General features: G+C 38.9%; 1 protein-coding gene across 2 annotated transcripts in view; it reads left to right on the top strand.

Annotated features, from left to right (window-relative positions):
• The window catches only part of KLHL14 (kelch like family member 14), an 84,959-nt gene that overhangs the window by 15,081 nt on the left and 52,957 nt on the right, over positions 1 to 16,921 (top strand). For both annotated transcript variants that reach the window (XM_048840553.2, XM_048840552.2), the window contains exon 3: positions 2,703 to 2,824. In XM_048840553.2, coding sequence (XP_048696510.1) covers positions 2,703 to 2,824 — 122 coding nt within the window. The remainder of the gene's footprint in view (positions 1 to 2,702; positions 2,825 to 16,921) is intronic.

The raw sequence follows: 16,921 nt of genomic DNA on the forward strand, positions 1-16,921 counted from the left end.
ACATTTCTTTTATAGATGTGTCACTCCCTCTTCAGGATACTGTAAATATACAAGTTGGGTTTTGTTTAAATAAAATTGAGGGTGGATTGCATGGTGCCAAAGTCTTGAAATTCAAAGTTAAGTCTGACATATTCTGTGATTCTGTGATTTCATTTTGCACCTTAGCCATTAAGCCTTATTTGTTCATTGGATTTTCACCATGCTTTGAGGAGAAAGGAGTTTATTAGATGAAAGTTGAAAACTGAAATATGTTCCTTTATCAACTAGATCTTACAAGAGCATTCAAATTTTTATAATACAAGTAGAATTGATCGTGAGATAACTATAACATATAACACAAGAGGGTTGGAATAAACAATTTATTCTCTATCATTAGGGATGATCATGCATAACTAACTTATGTCTCCAGTTTTCTGTGCCACTAGTTACATGTGCAGTCACAAAAAAAAAGAGTTTAGCATTCTCTTATGTTGCATATTTTCTGTCTACCATACTTTCATTAAACATCTTTCTTTGGAAGAACTGAATATCTCAAGGAATTAGTAATATATATGGAAGCTTTGACAGCTAAGTTATAGTTTGAATCCGGTCCATTCTGGCAATGACTGTGAGCCAACTTCTGATCTTACTTACATATGGAGTCTAGCAGACTGGTAACAACCATCATCTGACAATAAATAGAAGTTTTGGCGCATAGGCCAAAGACTGAATCGTCAGGAAGACGGAATGACTCCCTCCAAATCAGGGTTCAGGCACATTGGTAAGACAGTGGAGAATCTTGCTCTGTCACTGTCCCTGCTATATAAATTCTGTACATAAAATGAGGGTTTCCATTTCCTAAGCTGTCAGTTCGGCAATTTACAAAAGCCTTAGCTTTATTTATTCTGAAATTAATTTATCTGTTATAGCATCCCCTATCTGTCTTTCTGATGTTGTTGTATTTCCCAAATATCTAGAACTATAATTGTACTCTGTGTAGCAACATATCACAGTACCATCCGAAAGGTTTGATTCGTAACCTTAAAGTAGATGGAATCTCCCATTGTACATTCTCTCTCTGATTAAGATCAGGTGGGATAGCACATATCTAAAGGCAACGAATATTGAAAGAAAATCAAAACTTGCTAGAGTTTATTGTGCACAAATTTTAAATAGGGTGCAGTATGAACATAAGTGTAAATTAGTCTCTCAGACAATCACAGTCTTGCCAAATAATAATGTAAACTGTATTTTAAAAAAATAGTCTATGGACATCAGTGATAAGGCTCCCTCTACTGGAGTGTATTACTGATAATGGGGTTTCTGTGCAGAGAGTTCACCCTGTTGTTGTGAGTACAAAATTTAGTGATAATGGAGCTTGATTAATGGAGTTCTCTGGCTTTCCTTGCAAGGAATGTTCATTAAAAATATCTAAATTAGTGCCAATAACACCATTCTACTCAACAAAGCACTGGTGTATAGCAAGGGTGTATTATGGCAAACATGCTGTCCCTTATGGACAATAAATAGTATGGATGTATTTTAAAATGCTATATCACCATCATATATAGAATGAATTGTTATATCAGGGTTCTTTATTTATCATTTTCAGGCTTAGGGTGACTGATAGTCACTTAACATATACTTGAATTTCTATTAAAGCATCAGGACTCATCTGGGGGTCTAGGACTTCCTTCCCCTCTTCACATACAATTGTGCTAAATCCATTAACATTGCAAAGAAATGTACGTTCATCAGGTATAGTGGTGGAGTCCAGGGTGCATATAACCGCTTTTACTGCATATGAGACATTGCAGTCCTATTCTTAAGAACTGCCAAGCAGATTGGGAATCACGGTCACGGTTAATAGCAGCGAATTGCCAGTTCTTGATGGGTGGGTAGTCACTCCTTTCAGTGGTTGCCCCCTGGGGGAGAAGGTAGAAAAACAGAGAGAGGGAATTAGAGTGACTTTGCACAGTCGAGCAGGTTCATGCCGCTGGATCAGTAGCAAGCATTGGCAGGGCTCCACTCTGGGGAGGCTCACAACAACATCACAGTCTCATTTTTACCAATTGGTGTTGCTATAGCCAGTGGTGCACAGGGGGAGAGCAAAGAAAATGGGGGGATGGAGAGGAGGGAATGGGAAAGCAGGAGTCTGGGCTAAATTAAACAAACAAAAAAGTACTTGTAAGTTAGCGTTTAACCCATAACAGTTTGCCTGGTGCTACTAATTGTACTAAACTGTAGTACTGGAAGTTCAGTGTGTGATTAAAGAGTTGGCTCACAAACTCTCTGCATAACCTTAATTTTTTCAAGGTTCTTTGAGTGTAGAATGGCTTATAATAATGATTTTGAGTAATACGATTTTTGACATGCAACTTTAATGCTTAACCTTAGTACAACTCCAGAGCATTTCATGTGTATTCAGCTGTAAAGAGTGATGATTTAAAGGGATAATATAAGAAAAAGGTCGTTCTAGAATGAACCTCTAACAAATTGCATAAAGGAAGCTGCTTATTCCATGAGTAGAGGGATATGCAGCTTTTCTGATCATTTTTCTGCTTGGTTCAAAAATTGTTGAGACATGATTGGGGAAAGAAATGCAAAAAATGAAATAGAAAACTGCAAGCAGTGAACATTCTTTTGATGGTTGTGATTTTGTTGCCACTAAAAATACTCTACAATAATATAGTTATTCATCTTTTCTCTTGTTTTGGGTGAAGAATTCGCTCCAATAAGAAAATGCTGTTATTAGTCGGAGGATTGCCTCCCGGACCTGACCGGCTACCCAGCAATTTGGTTCAGTATTATGATGATGAAAAGAAGACATGGAAAATACTGACAAGTAAGCGGTTTATTTTTTGTAGAGTTGTCTTGATGAATCTAAAACCATGGTTAATTAAATTAGACATTTTATTGATTTGTTTCCCTTCAGAGATTTGTTTATGTATCACAAGAGGTTTCACAATGGAGCAATAAATTGAGATTGCAGAAGATGCTAATTTTGTAATGGAATAGGCCTAAATTAAAACTGGCTTAAAATCATTCCTGTAAGTTTTTAAAGTAAACTTGCAAAGCTTTCATATCGCGACACATATAAGCTCGTATTTTTAAAAAATAATGTGAAGTTGGAGGCAATTTCTCAGATTCAGATCTCTGGCCTTTTAGAACACATTTTCTGTTGTGTTTTGCACTTTTGTTTCCCTCTTCAGCCTTTATGTCTTGTCCATTGTCATTAAAGGTAGTTTCCCCCATTGTCCTCTACATCCATTGCTTATAGCATATTAGTGGTATGTATCAGCTACAGTAAATAGTGCTTAGAGGCTTTATATACAGAATTTTTCACCCCACAAGTGTTTGCCTTGAGCATTGAGATTTGGAATGTATTGTTATATTGGTTACAATTCCCAAACTAACTTGGTCATGGAATCAAATCAGGTTTCAGAGTAAGAGCCGTGTTAGTCTGTGTTCACAAAAAGAAAAGGAGTACTTGTGGCACCTTAGAGACTAACCAATTTATTTGAGCATAAGCTTTCGTGAGCTACAGCTCACTTCATCGGATGCATACTGTGGAAACTGCAGAAGACATTATATACACAGAGACCATGAAACAATACCTCCTCCCACCCCACTCTCCTGCTGGTAATAGCTTATCTAAAGTGATCACTCTCCTTACAATGTGTATGATAATCAAGTTGGGCCATTTCCAGCACAAATCCAGGTTTTCTCACCCTCCGGCCCCCACACACAAACTCACTCTCCTGCTGGTAATAGCTCATCCAAAGTGACCACTCTCTTTACAATGTATATGATAATCAAGGTGGGCCATTTCCAGCACATATCCAGGTTTTCTCACCCCACCCCCCTTTTTTTTTTTCCAAAAACCACACACACAAACTCACTCTCCTGCTGGTAATAGCTTATCCAAAGTGACCATTCTCCTTACAATGTGTATGAAAATCAAGGTGAGCCATTTCCAGCATAAATTCAAGTTTAACCAGAACGTCTGCGGGGGGGTAGGAAAAAACAAGGAGAAATAGACTACCTTGCATAATGGCTTAGCCACTCCCAGTCTCTATTTAAGCCTAAATTAATAGTATCCAATTTGCAAATGAATTCCAATTCAGCAGTTTCTCGCTGGAGTCTGGATTTGAAGTTTTTTTGTCTTAAGATAGCGACCTTCATGTCTGTAATTGCGTGACCAGAGAGATTGAAGTGTTCTCCGACTGGTTTATGAATGTTATAATTCTTGACATCTGATTTGTGTCCATTTATTCTTTTACGTAGAGACTGTCCAGTTTGACCAATGTACATGGTAGAGGGGCATTGCTGGCACATGATGGCATATATCACATTGGTGGATGTGCAGGTGAACGAGCCTCTGCTAGTGTGGCTGATGTTATTAGGCCCTGTGATGGTGTCCCCTGAATAGATATGTGGGCACAGTTGGCAACGGGCTTTGTTGCAAGGATAGGTTCCTGGGTTAGTGGTTCTGTTGTGTGGTATGTGGTTGCTGGTGAGTATTTGCTTCAGGTTGGGGGGCTGTCTGTAGGCAAGGACTGCCTGTCTCCCAAGATTTGTGAGAGTGTTGGGTCATCCTTCAGGATAGGTTGTAGATCCTTAATAATGCGTTGGAGGGGTTTTAGTTGAGGGCTGAAGGTGATGGCTAGTGGCGTTCTGTTATTTTCTTTGTTAGGCCTGTCCTGTAATAGGTGACTTCTGGGAACTCTTCTGGCTCTATCAATCTGTTTCTTCACTTCTGCAGGTGGGTATTGTAGTTGTAAGAATGCTTGATAGAGATCTTGTAGGTGTTTGTCTCTGTCTGAGGGGTTGGAGCAAATGCGGTTGTATCGCAGAGCTTGGCTGTAGACAATGGATCGTGTGGTGTGGTCAGGGTGAAAGCTGGAGGCATGTAGGTAGGAATAGCGGTCAGTAGGTTTCCGGTATAGGGTGGTGTTTATGTGACCATTGTTTATTAGCACTGTAGTGTCCAGGAAGTGGATCTCTTGTGTGGACTGGACCAGGCTGAGGTTGATGGTGGGATGGAAATTGTTGAAATCATGGTGGAATTCCTCAAGGACTTCTTTTCCATGGGTCCAGATGATGAAGATGTCATCAATATAGCACAAGTAGAGTAGGGGCGTTAGGAGACGAGAGCTGAGGAAGCGTTGTTCTAAATCAGCCATAAAAATGTTGGCATACTGTGGGGCCATGCGGGTACCCATAGCAGTGCCGCTGATCTGAAGGTATACATTGTCCCCAAATGTAAAATAGTTATGGGTAAGGACAAAGTCACAAAGTTCAGCCACCAGGTTAGCCGTGACATTACTATAAGCTGTCAAGAACACTATCCCCGATAATGGATGGACTGAATGCATCCGATGAAGTGAGCTGTAGCTCACAAAAGCTTATGCTCAAATAAATTTGTTAGTCTCTAAGGTGCCACAAGTACTCCTTTTCTTTTTATAGGAATGAAATTTGACAGCTGATTATTTAAATGGATACTATCCATTAGTTTTGGGGGAAAATTGAACCATACTAACATTATATGTATGTTCCGGTAAAGAACATTGTTCAGATTCTAAATTAATTGGCCCCAGTTCACACACAATGTAATTGAAATGACTGAATTTGAGTTACGCCATGGATGAATTTGGACTAGTATCTATTTTTAAAAAAAGTATCATTCTGAACTTCAAGAAGTTTTTAAAGAGTATTTTTGTGCATCTTACCAAAATAAAGCATATTCTTTCCATTGCCCTCTAGCAAGCAGTTATCTGAGGGCTTGTCTACATGGAGTAGCAGTGCGTACTCATGTGATCCACAATAACTGGTCTGTGTAGACCCTGCTGGTGTGAATTCAAAGTTCCCTAGTGCATGCTCGCCTAGTACTTTCTGAAATCTAGTTTGGTGAGAGCAACCAGACTGTAAAACAAAACTGGAGTTACACAGAGTGATTTGATTAGCAACACAGAGTGATCGGATTAGCAGAGTGATTGGATTACTACTGATGAGTTGTAACTCAGCTGTTGCATCCCCACTGCGTTGCTAGCTCAAGCATCAGTCCTGTTCCCCCCCTCCCCACATCCCCCAGCAACTGATCTACCTTGAGCTTTAAAGCACTACTTAACTTGAGGTAGAGATTTGTGTATGTGGACAGGTGTCAAATTAGGGGTAACACTCAAGTTATAACTCAAGCTAACTGTGCTGTGAAGACACACCTTCTGTCATATTGGGGACACACACAAAAATCAATATTTGCACAGTGGAAACATTCAAATGCAACAGGGATATCTTCTTAGAACATATTACACATACCCCCTAAATAATGAAAGGTAACAATTTAAAACCCTTTTGAAAGGTTGAAATAGCCATTAAGCTGTTTAAAATTCTATAACCCACCACCAACACCACCATTACCTAGTTCACCACAAAGCAACACAGGAACCCAGGGAAACAAGGAAATGTGAGTAGAATTTTTTTCCAGTTCTCTCCATTAAAACACAAACTAACACTACAGAACAGTGGTACATAAACTTGAAGAGCAGGAGAGGAATATCACCAGTGAATGGATTTAGAGAGAATCAGAAAGTAATCACAGCACAGCACCCTGACATTGCATTGCAGTCATGGCATTGCATCAGCATGTGTCGGGGTGTTTAGTTATCACAAGATAGTGCCAACCTATATTTGTTGCAGAAGTAGCAGGAGACAAATATTGCAGTGCAGTTCCAGTACACTGTGCCATCTTTATTTTCTGTTGTAATATGTCTTTTATTCGTAACCCATAATCTGGGTTCTTAAAAACGAAATATTTCTCTGGCTCTCTCTCCCACCCCGTCCTAGTGCATAGTGTCTGAAAAAAAGTTTTCCTATTTTTACCCCAATTCCTGACTGTTAGGGAGGGAGGAGAGAGTCCTCTTCTGTTTCTGTCTTACCAACAGGACCAGTTCAGACAATGCTGCCCATCCCAGAGCTACAGGGCACCCCCAAGTCATGACACCATCAATTGAAGTGAAAAATTTACTGCTCATTCTGCAGTGAACCATAGGGTGGAGCATGAGCTGCATCATGCTGACAGAGTGCTGTGATAAGCCTCATGGAGATTCAGGATTTCTACCTGTTTATCTCATCAATGACTGAGATACAATGGATGTTCTTCCTTAACAGAAAACCCCATCAGCGGTTTTCCTAACATCCCTCATCCACTCACCAGAGGCCAAATTCCATGCTCATTTACACCAGTGTAAATCTTAAGAAATGCCACTGACTTCTGTAGAGTCACTTTGGATTTACACTGCTATAAATATGCACAGAATCTGGACCCTGGTTTGTCCATATTACTTATTCTCCCCTCCTCTCCCTTCACTCCTACAGGTGGTGTGTCATCGGAGCATGGGGCAGGTGAGGGTGGGAAGAGAAGATAGCAAATGAAATCCTGCAACTGGGAGACTATATCAAATGACTCAGGAAGGAGCCCCAGATATTCTTGAACTGGGCCTGTTAACCCGTTAGAGAGAGGTGGTTACCCTTACCTCTCAGACACTGAGTGGCTTTTGCACCAGTCCATTTGCTCAGTGCTCCATGAGATGCCTTATGTGAGATACAAGTAGAGCAAGAATATCACCCATTGGAAACCACAGACCACACAAAAACCATGATACTCAGGGGTATGAAAAGAGTTGCAGGTTGAGCACCACAGGTGTTGAGCATGAGAGCTTTGCAAAATAAAAATTTTGCTTTGTTCACGCTAGATGACTAGATCTGTTGGCAAGGATTCTGCCCTCTTGTCTGTTCCCAGCTTCGCAAAGCAACTAATGCATCAGGACTAATGGGAGTAATTCTGAAGGTATCAGGAAAATAACTTACCTTTTTCATAGGACCAGAAAAGGAGGGGAGACATGCACCCATTTCCCATTTTAATGTCATCCTTTATAAGCAAGAATGTTATGGCTCATGGGCTCATTAGACTTTTTACAGTCCAGTATTATTGTGTATTTTCCTCCTTTCCCTGCTTGTACTCTTCTCAGAGTGGCTGTTTCTTAGGCTTAGGAACAAAGGAGAGAGAGGGAAGTGTGGCGTTTTAAAAGAATATATTGGCATCGAATTTTACCTTCAATGGGCTCAATTCTAATTTGAGATAAATGGATGCACAATGCTATATATCTTGAAGTATTTGTTATTGCACATTCGTGTCCAAGCACAGTAAAAGATTTTACAAGCTACATGATAATGTGTAGTGAACACATTTAATACACTAAACTATTCTTTGCTGAGTCACCCAGATTCTCACATGCAATAGGCTACTACTGCTGCCAGTAGCTCTAGTTAATCTGGAACTGACAGGTGTTCGGTGGCCCCAATTAGCAACAGAAGCATTGCCCTGCTGCTTGTGCTTCATCACTTACTACCCTCTCAATACTCCTTTAAACTGAGTAAACTACCTGGTGGGCACTGAAGATGATTCTTTCAGTATCACATCCCCATGCCTGCTGCGGCTGCTGCTTATATTTTAATTATCAACCATAAAACCTGCCAGGAGTCCCCTTGTTTAAGCCTAACACCTTACTTTTTCTTTGTAACTGTAACATTTAAGATTGATTGAATTTTTAAAAATATCCAATGTTTCATTTGTTACAATTATTGTAGTTTAATTTTAAGTTTCAAAAGCCAGAATCTATAAAGATTTTTTTGTGTTCAGACTTGCATAGCACTTCCAAAAAACCCTACTGCTAAGGCAATGATGTATTACTTTCACTTTCATTATATGTTTTTAATCAGAGCGTGACTTCACACTAGACAAAGCGATGCTTTATGCATGGTCTCACTTGTTTTTGCTAAAATCTTTTGACATGATTAATTTTTCTTTAATGCTTTTGTCTTGTTGTAATGGTAAGGATGATGGGTGTAAACCAGGGCAAAAATACATGCTTTTCTATTGTAATACCGCTTAGCATTTAAAAAAAAATCTTAGATGAAAGAAAAAAAGATCACAAGACTCTGGTCCAACTGGAATTAAATTTCTTGCTACCTGAACATAGACTATAAGAGATTAAAAAATGATGCAGTCATTGTTTTTATTTTTACTTTCGGTATTTCTTGAATAGCAATATATTCATCTGCATGATGAGAAGTGATGAGAAGATGGTATCTTACAGATTTCTGGATATACAGTGAATCCTCCCTTTCAATGCAGGATTTTCTTCTTTAAAACATGAATGGCTACAATATTAGCAAATGTTTCTGAAAGCTTAGAGGGCATATTCCATTCGGTATTAAACTGCAGCAGGTCTTTCTTTCACATCAGTACTTCTTTCTTCAATAGCATGCTAACTGGAACTTTCATAGGAACACATCATACAGTTAAAATCACAAAGGGGATTTGATAAGCACTGAAAGTAGTGGCAAATACATCTGTGGGCGATAAAACATTTGTGCTCAATAAGTATACCAGTTTGGGTTTTAAAACAATTTAATAACCAACATCCTTTGTCCAACCAGAGTAGTAACGTAGGTGAATGTAAGAAAGGGTGACAGTGAAGTATTCAGAAAGACATTGGATTGGAGAGTTTTATTTCTCTCTCTTTTTCGAAAGGACCAGTCCTTTCTTTCTTATTACCTCATCCTTATTTTAATTACCCTTCTGTTTTCTGCCCTACCGTTTGATAGACTTACTTGTTTAGGGTTGCAATGTTTGGACCATTATACACAGAGAAGTGATGGACTGGGAACTTTTGAATATCCTGCTCTGTGCTGACTGAACCCACTCTCCCTTATTCCAACAGCCAATCACACAACATCTAGAGGGTGTTGTACATTTGTTCTCCTCTATGTCTATGACTCACTGATAATGATACACAACTAATCACTTAGTTCATTCTGTGTACTCATATAAAAGTAGCCTTTCTTCTCCATCTTTCACCAGATCAATTCCACTCTGCTGTTTTCAATTCCACTCCAGGTTATGTCATCAGTGAGGTAACCCATGCTTCAAGTAATATGGTATGGGTTTTTACCATATTTTGACCTAGCAGGCTCTCCTTGGCCATTTGCCTCCACAGTCCAACCCCTTTTTGCATCTGCCACTCTGGCTCATTCAGAATATAATTTAAATATGTCTCCTTTACTATAAACCTCCTTGGATCTTAAATAATAGTACTTTGCAATTATATAGCCTCTTTTAGTCCATGTCAGTGGTTCTAAATCCACTTTTTAAAGCTGCACGAGCATTATTATTTCTCTATTTTATGAAGAGGGAAGCTGAGGCAAAGGGCAGTTAAATGACTTGCCCAAGTTCACACGGCAAAAGTCAGCATTAGAGAACCCAGGTCTCCTCACTCCCCAACCTGTGCCATGTCCGTTGGACTGTGCTGCTTTCCCTTCCCTTCTATGTTCCATGGCAGCTCACAGATATTTCGTTGCACCAACTTTTCCCACTCATGACAGTATTTTTTCCTTCCTGGACTCACTAAGCACGGCATTCTCCAGCCTTCTACTCTTTTGGAGTGGATTTGAAGTGTTGATTCCCATGGTAAGCCTTCTATCTGAGGGGTCACTAAAAGAGTTTCTTGGCCCTTGACATATTTGTAAACATTTGGCCACCTTTTCTTATCCATTCCTGAAAACCCCTCTTTTGTTTTTCCTTGCCCATGTTGATCACTTCTATAACATCAGTTGTGCATTTGTCTCTTCATTTAAGATTCTTGGGAGACATTTTTAATTGTTGAAATGCCATTTGTGCCTTTAAGCCCCCACCCCATAAATAAATGAATTCATCCACTATAGAGGTTTTGCTTTTTAAAAAATAAGATTAGAGCAGTTTTGAGGACTTCTTTTTGCCAGAGGGCCCCCCCCCCACTTGATTTATAATTGAAAAAAAACAATAAAAGGTGGTGGGGAGCGGGGATGAACTAAATCTCTTGACATGTCCTCAAGTTTGTATTTATCATTTACATGCGTAAATCATACACATGTGTACATCAAAAATTTAGCTTGCTGAGCAATTCTTGGCAGCCCTGATAAATTTCAAATACCTTACTCCATTCATTCCGTAGTCTCAGGCACCAGGGCTTCTGCTTCAGTGCTGTGTCGAGGTTGGTTTCAGCACTGCATTGAAAAGCTTGAGCAAGCATTGGCACATTACGAAGGCAGAAGCCTTGACACTCCCTGCTCGATGGATTTAATAAATGCTTTGGAGATCTATAGACGTAGTGACCATCCTTCCACAAACACACACACACTGTCTCTCCTCAATAAATAAATGCAATAATTACATTAAATGCCACTGTTTTAGTATAAATTCCTTCTGTTTGTTCCATTCATATATTTAGCTCATTTTTAAAAGGTTCAAAACAGCAGAGCACAAACATGAAAGAAGAGACACAAATACTTAGAAAAGCTCATATGAGGGGAACAAATGTATAGTAATATGTCTGAATTTGGGAGTCTTATTTAATGTGACCAAGCAAATTTCCAACAGGTGAGAGGTTTATACCACATGGGCAAGTGACAATATAGCTGTGAGAAGCATGAAGACAGTCAGGAGTAATTTTTTTGTGTGATAGGTTAGCCACACAACTCTCATTCTGAGCATGATGCATGGGAATTCAACCATGCAACTCCCATTAATGATGCATGCCTGCATATCTAAGAGCAATATGGAGCTCTGAGAATGAGTGAAAATACAGCAAGTTGTCAAAATGCATGCTCTATTTGTATATTAAATATTTTTCTCTCCTGCAGTACCATTTGAAATAATTTCCAAGAAATGTCAGCACTCTTCCTTCAGCCTAGGTATTTGTCTTTTTGATTATACTATTCTTAGCTACCACTTTTACACTGATGGTATTCACCTGTTCTTATCTTGAACAGATAGTGCCTGGCTTGACCAAGTAACCTTGTGGCTTCATTTCATCTTCTGTCAGCTAAAAGCCTCAAAGACAAAAATGCTTCTCTTAGGCAAGCAAAGCATCCTCCAATAACTCAGTTCCCTCTACTTATCTTCTTGACTCAGACCTTCTGTTTGTCTCCCCTATTCATAATCTTGGCACTATCCTTGACTCTGGACTTTCCATCTCTTCCCATATTCCATGTGTCATCATATCTTGCTGTCACCACCTCTACAACATTGCCTATATATACCATTGCTGCAACTCCATCTCTATCTATGGTTTCATCTCCTCTTGATTACTATATCCCCCTTCTCTATTGCCTTCTGAACTCCTAGCCCTCCAGACTCCAGCATGTATGGAATGCTGCTGCTTTCCTTCTCAGATGTACAAAGAAGTGTGAACCACCTCCATACGCAGAAATTCCCCTGCCATCTCATCATTTCAAGATATAATTCAAAATGACTATCCTTGGGTCAGACGCACTGCCTACGCTCAGCCATGAATTGTCAAGCCCTGAGTGGTGGAAAGTCAATCTGGAGCAGAGTTAAGGACACAATCTGCTTGCAATCTTTCCTTAATTGGTAGAGACGAGGAACTCAGAGATGACTGGCGCAGCCCAGAAAGTGAGGTGATCCAGCTGGTAGGTGGATGGGTCTTAGACAATCAGGAGGTATGCTTATTTAGCATGTTTCCACGGTAGGCTCTGTTGGCAGGCTTCTATGGAGCCTTGTTCAAAATTTAAAGCTGCTGACTCCTGGAGGTACTGCTATCTGCCTGGAAGTAAATCAAGACCCTTGTTGTAAAATCCTTCTTGGACTATCTCCAGCCTCACAGACCTGATATGCTTCCAACTCCATTTACTCATCTAGCACTCGGTTCTCTTTAACAGTCTGGATGCTGCTTGTGGGAGCATCTTCTCTGCAGTTCCAGCTATCTGGAACAGCCTTCTTGCAAAATTGTGTTGTATTGAATGAATAGTATCCTCACTGCAAACATGGTTTTTGGTTTCTTGCATGACTTCAGGTAAAATTAATGTGTTTATTCTTATCTAGTTGCACTGGAATTCACGTAGCATTAATGGGAGTGAGGCATGTATTGAGATGAAAATGAACTCTAGTGTGTTTCTGGTTGTTTGCTTCAAAAAGTATTCCTTTTGTTTCTGTATCTATTGTGATATTTTTGATTTTGTACAAATGGGTTACAGACAGGATGGTGAAGTTCCTGTAGCTGAGCAAAAATATTTTCATCACAAGAAACTCTCACCAAAATAATCACATTTTTTCAAGACAGTGAAACACTATTCAGACTTTTTTCAACATTTTTTTCATAAAACAAAAGACAGCTTCCTTTTGAAGGGTGGGAAACTGTCATTTTAATACACAACATTTGCAAAGTGGATTTTGATAACTTGTCTTAGCTTTTTTTAGTTTCACAGATAGCATTAATGGTGAAAGGTGAAAATATTAAATTCCCAGCCATTGTTGTCTTCTTCATTGGTCCTGTTCCTTGTTTGACTCTGCTGGGTTATCATATGTGGAATGTAGCTCTCTTCTTTTTCTTGTTCAGGATCATTTTTGTTAAGATTCATATTTTTATTTTGTTGATTTCTATTTAGGTCAGGTCTGAAATGTTATCAAATATACAAGGCCCTTTGTTTTTGATTATCATTTTGTTTTAAAATTTCCAGGGAACTTATTGGTGTTTATTACAAACATTAAAAAAACAGGTGAAAATCAGTACCAGAAATTAACTTCACAGTTTTCTGCGTAAATAAATATTGAGAGACCAGAGGACAGAAAAAAAGCCACAAATAGGGAAAAGTAAAAGTATTGAAAGTAAAAGCAATTTAATGCTGTGGTTTATTTCATGAACTGTACATTAACATTATTATGTACATGCATTGGTGTGTGTGTGTATTCAACTGTATTGTCTTACTTAAAGAGACAGCCTCACATTTGCAGTTAGATTAATTTATTAACGTAAACACATCTGTCTATTAATATATTGGATTTTCTTAACATAATCAGTATTTTCATGTATTTGAGTGGTCCAAAATTCAGGTGAAAATCAGTATAAAATGAATAATAGCTTTTTTAAAACCCCAGCATTTTTTTGTAAAAATCAGTAAAAACTGAAAACAAAAGCCTTAAAAATACACGTGTGAGGGTTTATTTCTATAAGAAGAATGACGTCATAAGCATAATGTGTTGTACCAAATGTTATATCAATTATTACTTTTTTATCTGAATACCAGTGTAAATATCTGCATAAAAGAGTTAACCTGTTTTTCTCCGGGCAGCTTTATTTTCGTGTACTCATCATTCTTTTTCTGACTCCACTCCCATTTGGGATTGTGCACCTGTGGGGTGTGTAACTGAGAGGTGTCCACTCTCACTGAGAAAAAAGTGTTAATGAACTGAATTATAATGTATTAACCTTAAAAAGGCATTTTGCCCTAGCGCACAGAAACCCTGCATAACTAGAGCATATAATTTTAAACGAGCCAGGCCCTAAGAATGCCACAATGGATGTGATGTCGACAGGAGCTCATAATTCATGTATATGAATTACATCTGAATATCAGGAAGATCACTCTGACACTGATATCTATTAGATTGTAGAATCGTTTCCCTTGGGAAATAATGGAAGTCCCATGACTTTAGTTGTTTAAAACCAGCCAGACCACTAGAAAAGGTCCAGCTGTTGGCCTGACCACAGTCTTTTTTTCTTTTTTTTTCTTTTTTTCCCCATTGCTTTGGAAATGTGCCAGCCTGACTGCATAGGAGACTGAAGTCCTCATTTCATGCACAGAACAGAAATAGCAAAGGTGGTTGGAGTGCAAGCTTCCTACGCTGTCCTTGTAATGTGACTCACCTTCTTTGTGAATAGGCCCAGGTATACAATAGAAGCGCTTTGCCAATGTAAAGCCCCCCAATGTGGATGCAACTTATATGGGCAAAGCTGTGCTTTTGCCAGTATAGTTTATTCCAGTTCCTCCCAAGTCAGACATGCTGTGCTGGCCAAAGTGTCCACTGAAGTCATTTGGGAGTCTTTTCATTGACTTCAGCAGCCTTTGGATTAGGCAAGGGGTAGTCAATAAGTAGACCATGGGACAAATCTGGACTGCCAGATGCTTTTGAATGAACTACAAAGTCTTTTTATTTACTTATTCTTATCATTATTGTTATTGTGGTGTGAAAAATGTTTCTTTGGAGTCTGGACCTTGACTGTACCTTGACCAAGAAATTTGGACCTTGACAAAAAAATAATTGATTACCCCTGGCTAGGCCATCAGTCCTTGGGGTTTGTCTGAGTCTGTCAACAAGAATGCCAATTAAGGATAATTGTGGTATTTGGGGGGGAAGGGAGAAGAGGAGGGGAGAGGGTTATGTGAACTCCTGACCACTAGGAATTAGCCTTAGAATACCAACATGTTTCACTTAGCCCACCAAATAGCCATAAACTACTAATGACTTTCTGTGTGGCTTCAGCTTTCAGTAGCCATTTATCTATGAATGCAGTGTTCTAAAATTTCCCTTTTTATAACAAATAAAATATTTAATTCACATGCTTTGGCTTTCATTGAAAAAGTAAACGTGAGATGGGTAAGGGTTAAGCACTATTAAGCAAATCGCATTTATAGTATTGTAAGGTAAAAAAGTGAATATTTTAAGTGAAAATATTGAGATGGCTGCAGCTTCCAATAGCTTCTCACCTACACCTAAACCTTTATTTAGAATGTTCAAATGGTTTTTCTTCAAAAAAGTAAACTGGAAAAATTGCAAATGCCCTGATTTGGGTCAAGCAAGAAAGGAGGAAGTTGGAAGAGCACTGTTTCTGGATCAGCAGGTTCAGAGGATGATGTCCAGGAATAGTTTGTTAAAATATATTCAGATGCTATTATTTAAAATGTGCTTTTCATTTCCCATTGAAAAACATGAAAGTTATTTTACATGACTTCAGACCTTTGCCAGATCCAAAAAGATTGGCTTTCTGGTTGAATAGCTACGGACTATTGGAAAAAATATCCAAAGGCCATGGAACCATTTTCTGTCCTCAGTCATACCCATGCAACCTCACTGAAGTCAATGGCATTGTGTGCATGTAACTGATGGCAGAATTTGACTCATGAGCTTATCTTATGGTTGAGGTAAAATTGAAAGGAAATCTTTATTACTAAAACATAAAACCATATATAACCAAAAGGTGTGAGAGCAGAAAAATGTTTGTGCACGATGGCCCCAGTTGTGCCTCAGTCCATGGCTACTTAAACACAGCTTAAGTACTTCGCTAAATAGAGGTCTATAATTGTATGTATGCCATTGTGCATTTAGATAGGACAGAGTTTATCTGCATTACCCCCAGATGACTGAAATTGTTTTTTAAAAAACGACATGGTAGCCAATGCTACAGCACTGTCTCCCAGCTATATTACCCCTGATGTATGCACAAGCTCATTTAAACTTCATTTTATTCAGCAGAATTATAATTGTTGGAATAAATAGTGCTGTTACTGGCGCCCATCAATTTCTGCTTGAGCAGAGAACTTACACCCCTTTGCAAAAGGCCCATACAAGGCCCTGTGTAGCACTTAAGCCTTTAGTGTTTTGTGGGCCTTTTGCAGGGGGGGGGGGGGAATTTCATCGATTGAAAACAGATAGAACAGTGGCTCTCAGCCTTTCCAGACTACTATACCACTTTCTGGAGTCTGATTTGTCTTGCATACCCCCAGTTTCACCTCACTTAAAAACTACTTGCTTACAAAATCAAACATAAAAATCCAAAATGTCACAGCACACTATTACTGAAAAATGGCTTACTTACTCATTTTTACCATATAATTATAAATCAATTGGAATATAAATATTATACTAACATTTCAGTGTATAGTATATAGAGCAGTATAAACAACTTATTGTCTGTATGAAATTTTTGTTTGTATCGATTTCACTAGTGCTTTTTATGTCTTGTAAAACTAGGGAGATATCTAGATGAGTTGATGTCCCCCCCCCACCCCCACCCCCGGAAGATCTCTGCTTATCCCCAGGTTA

Source organism: Caretta caretta, chromosome 2 (assembly GCF_965140235.1).
Source record: "Caretta caretta isolate rCarCar2 chromosome 2, rCarCar1.hap1, whole genome shotgun sequence".
Classification (NCBI taxonomy): domain Eukaryota; kingdom Metazoa; phylum Chordata; order Testudines; family Cheloniidae; genus Caretta; species Caretta caretta.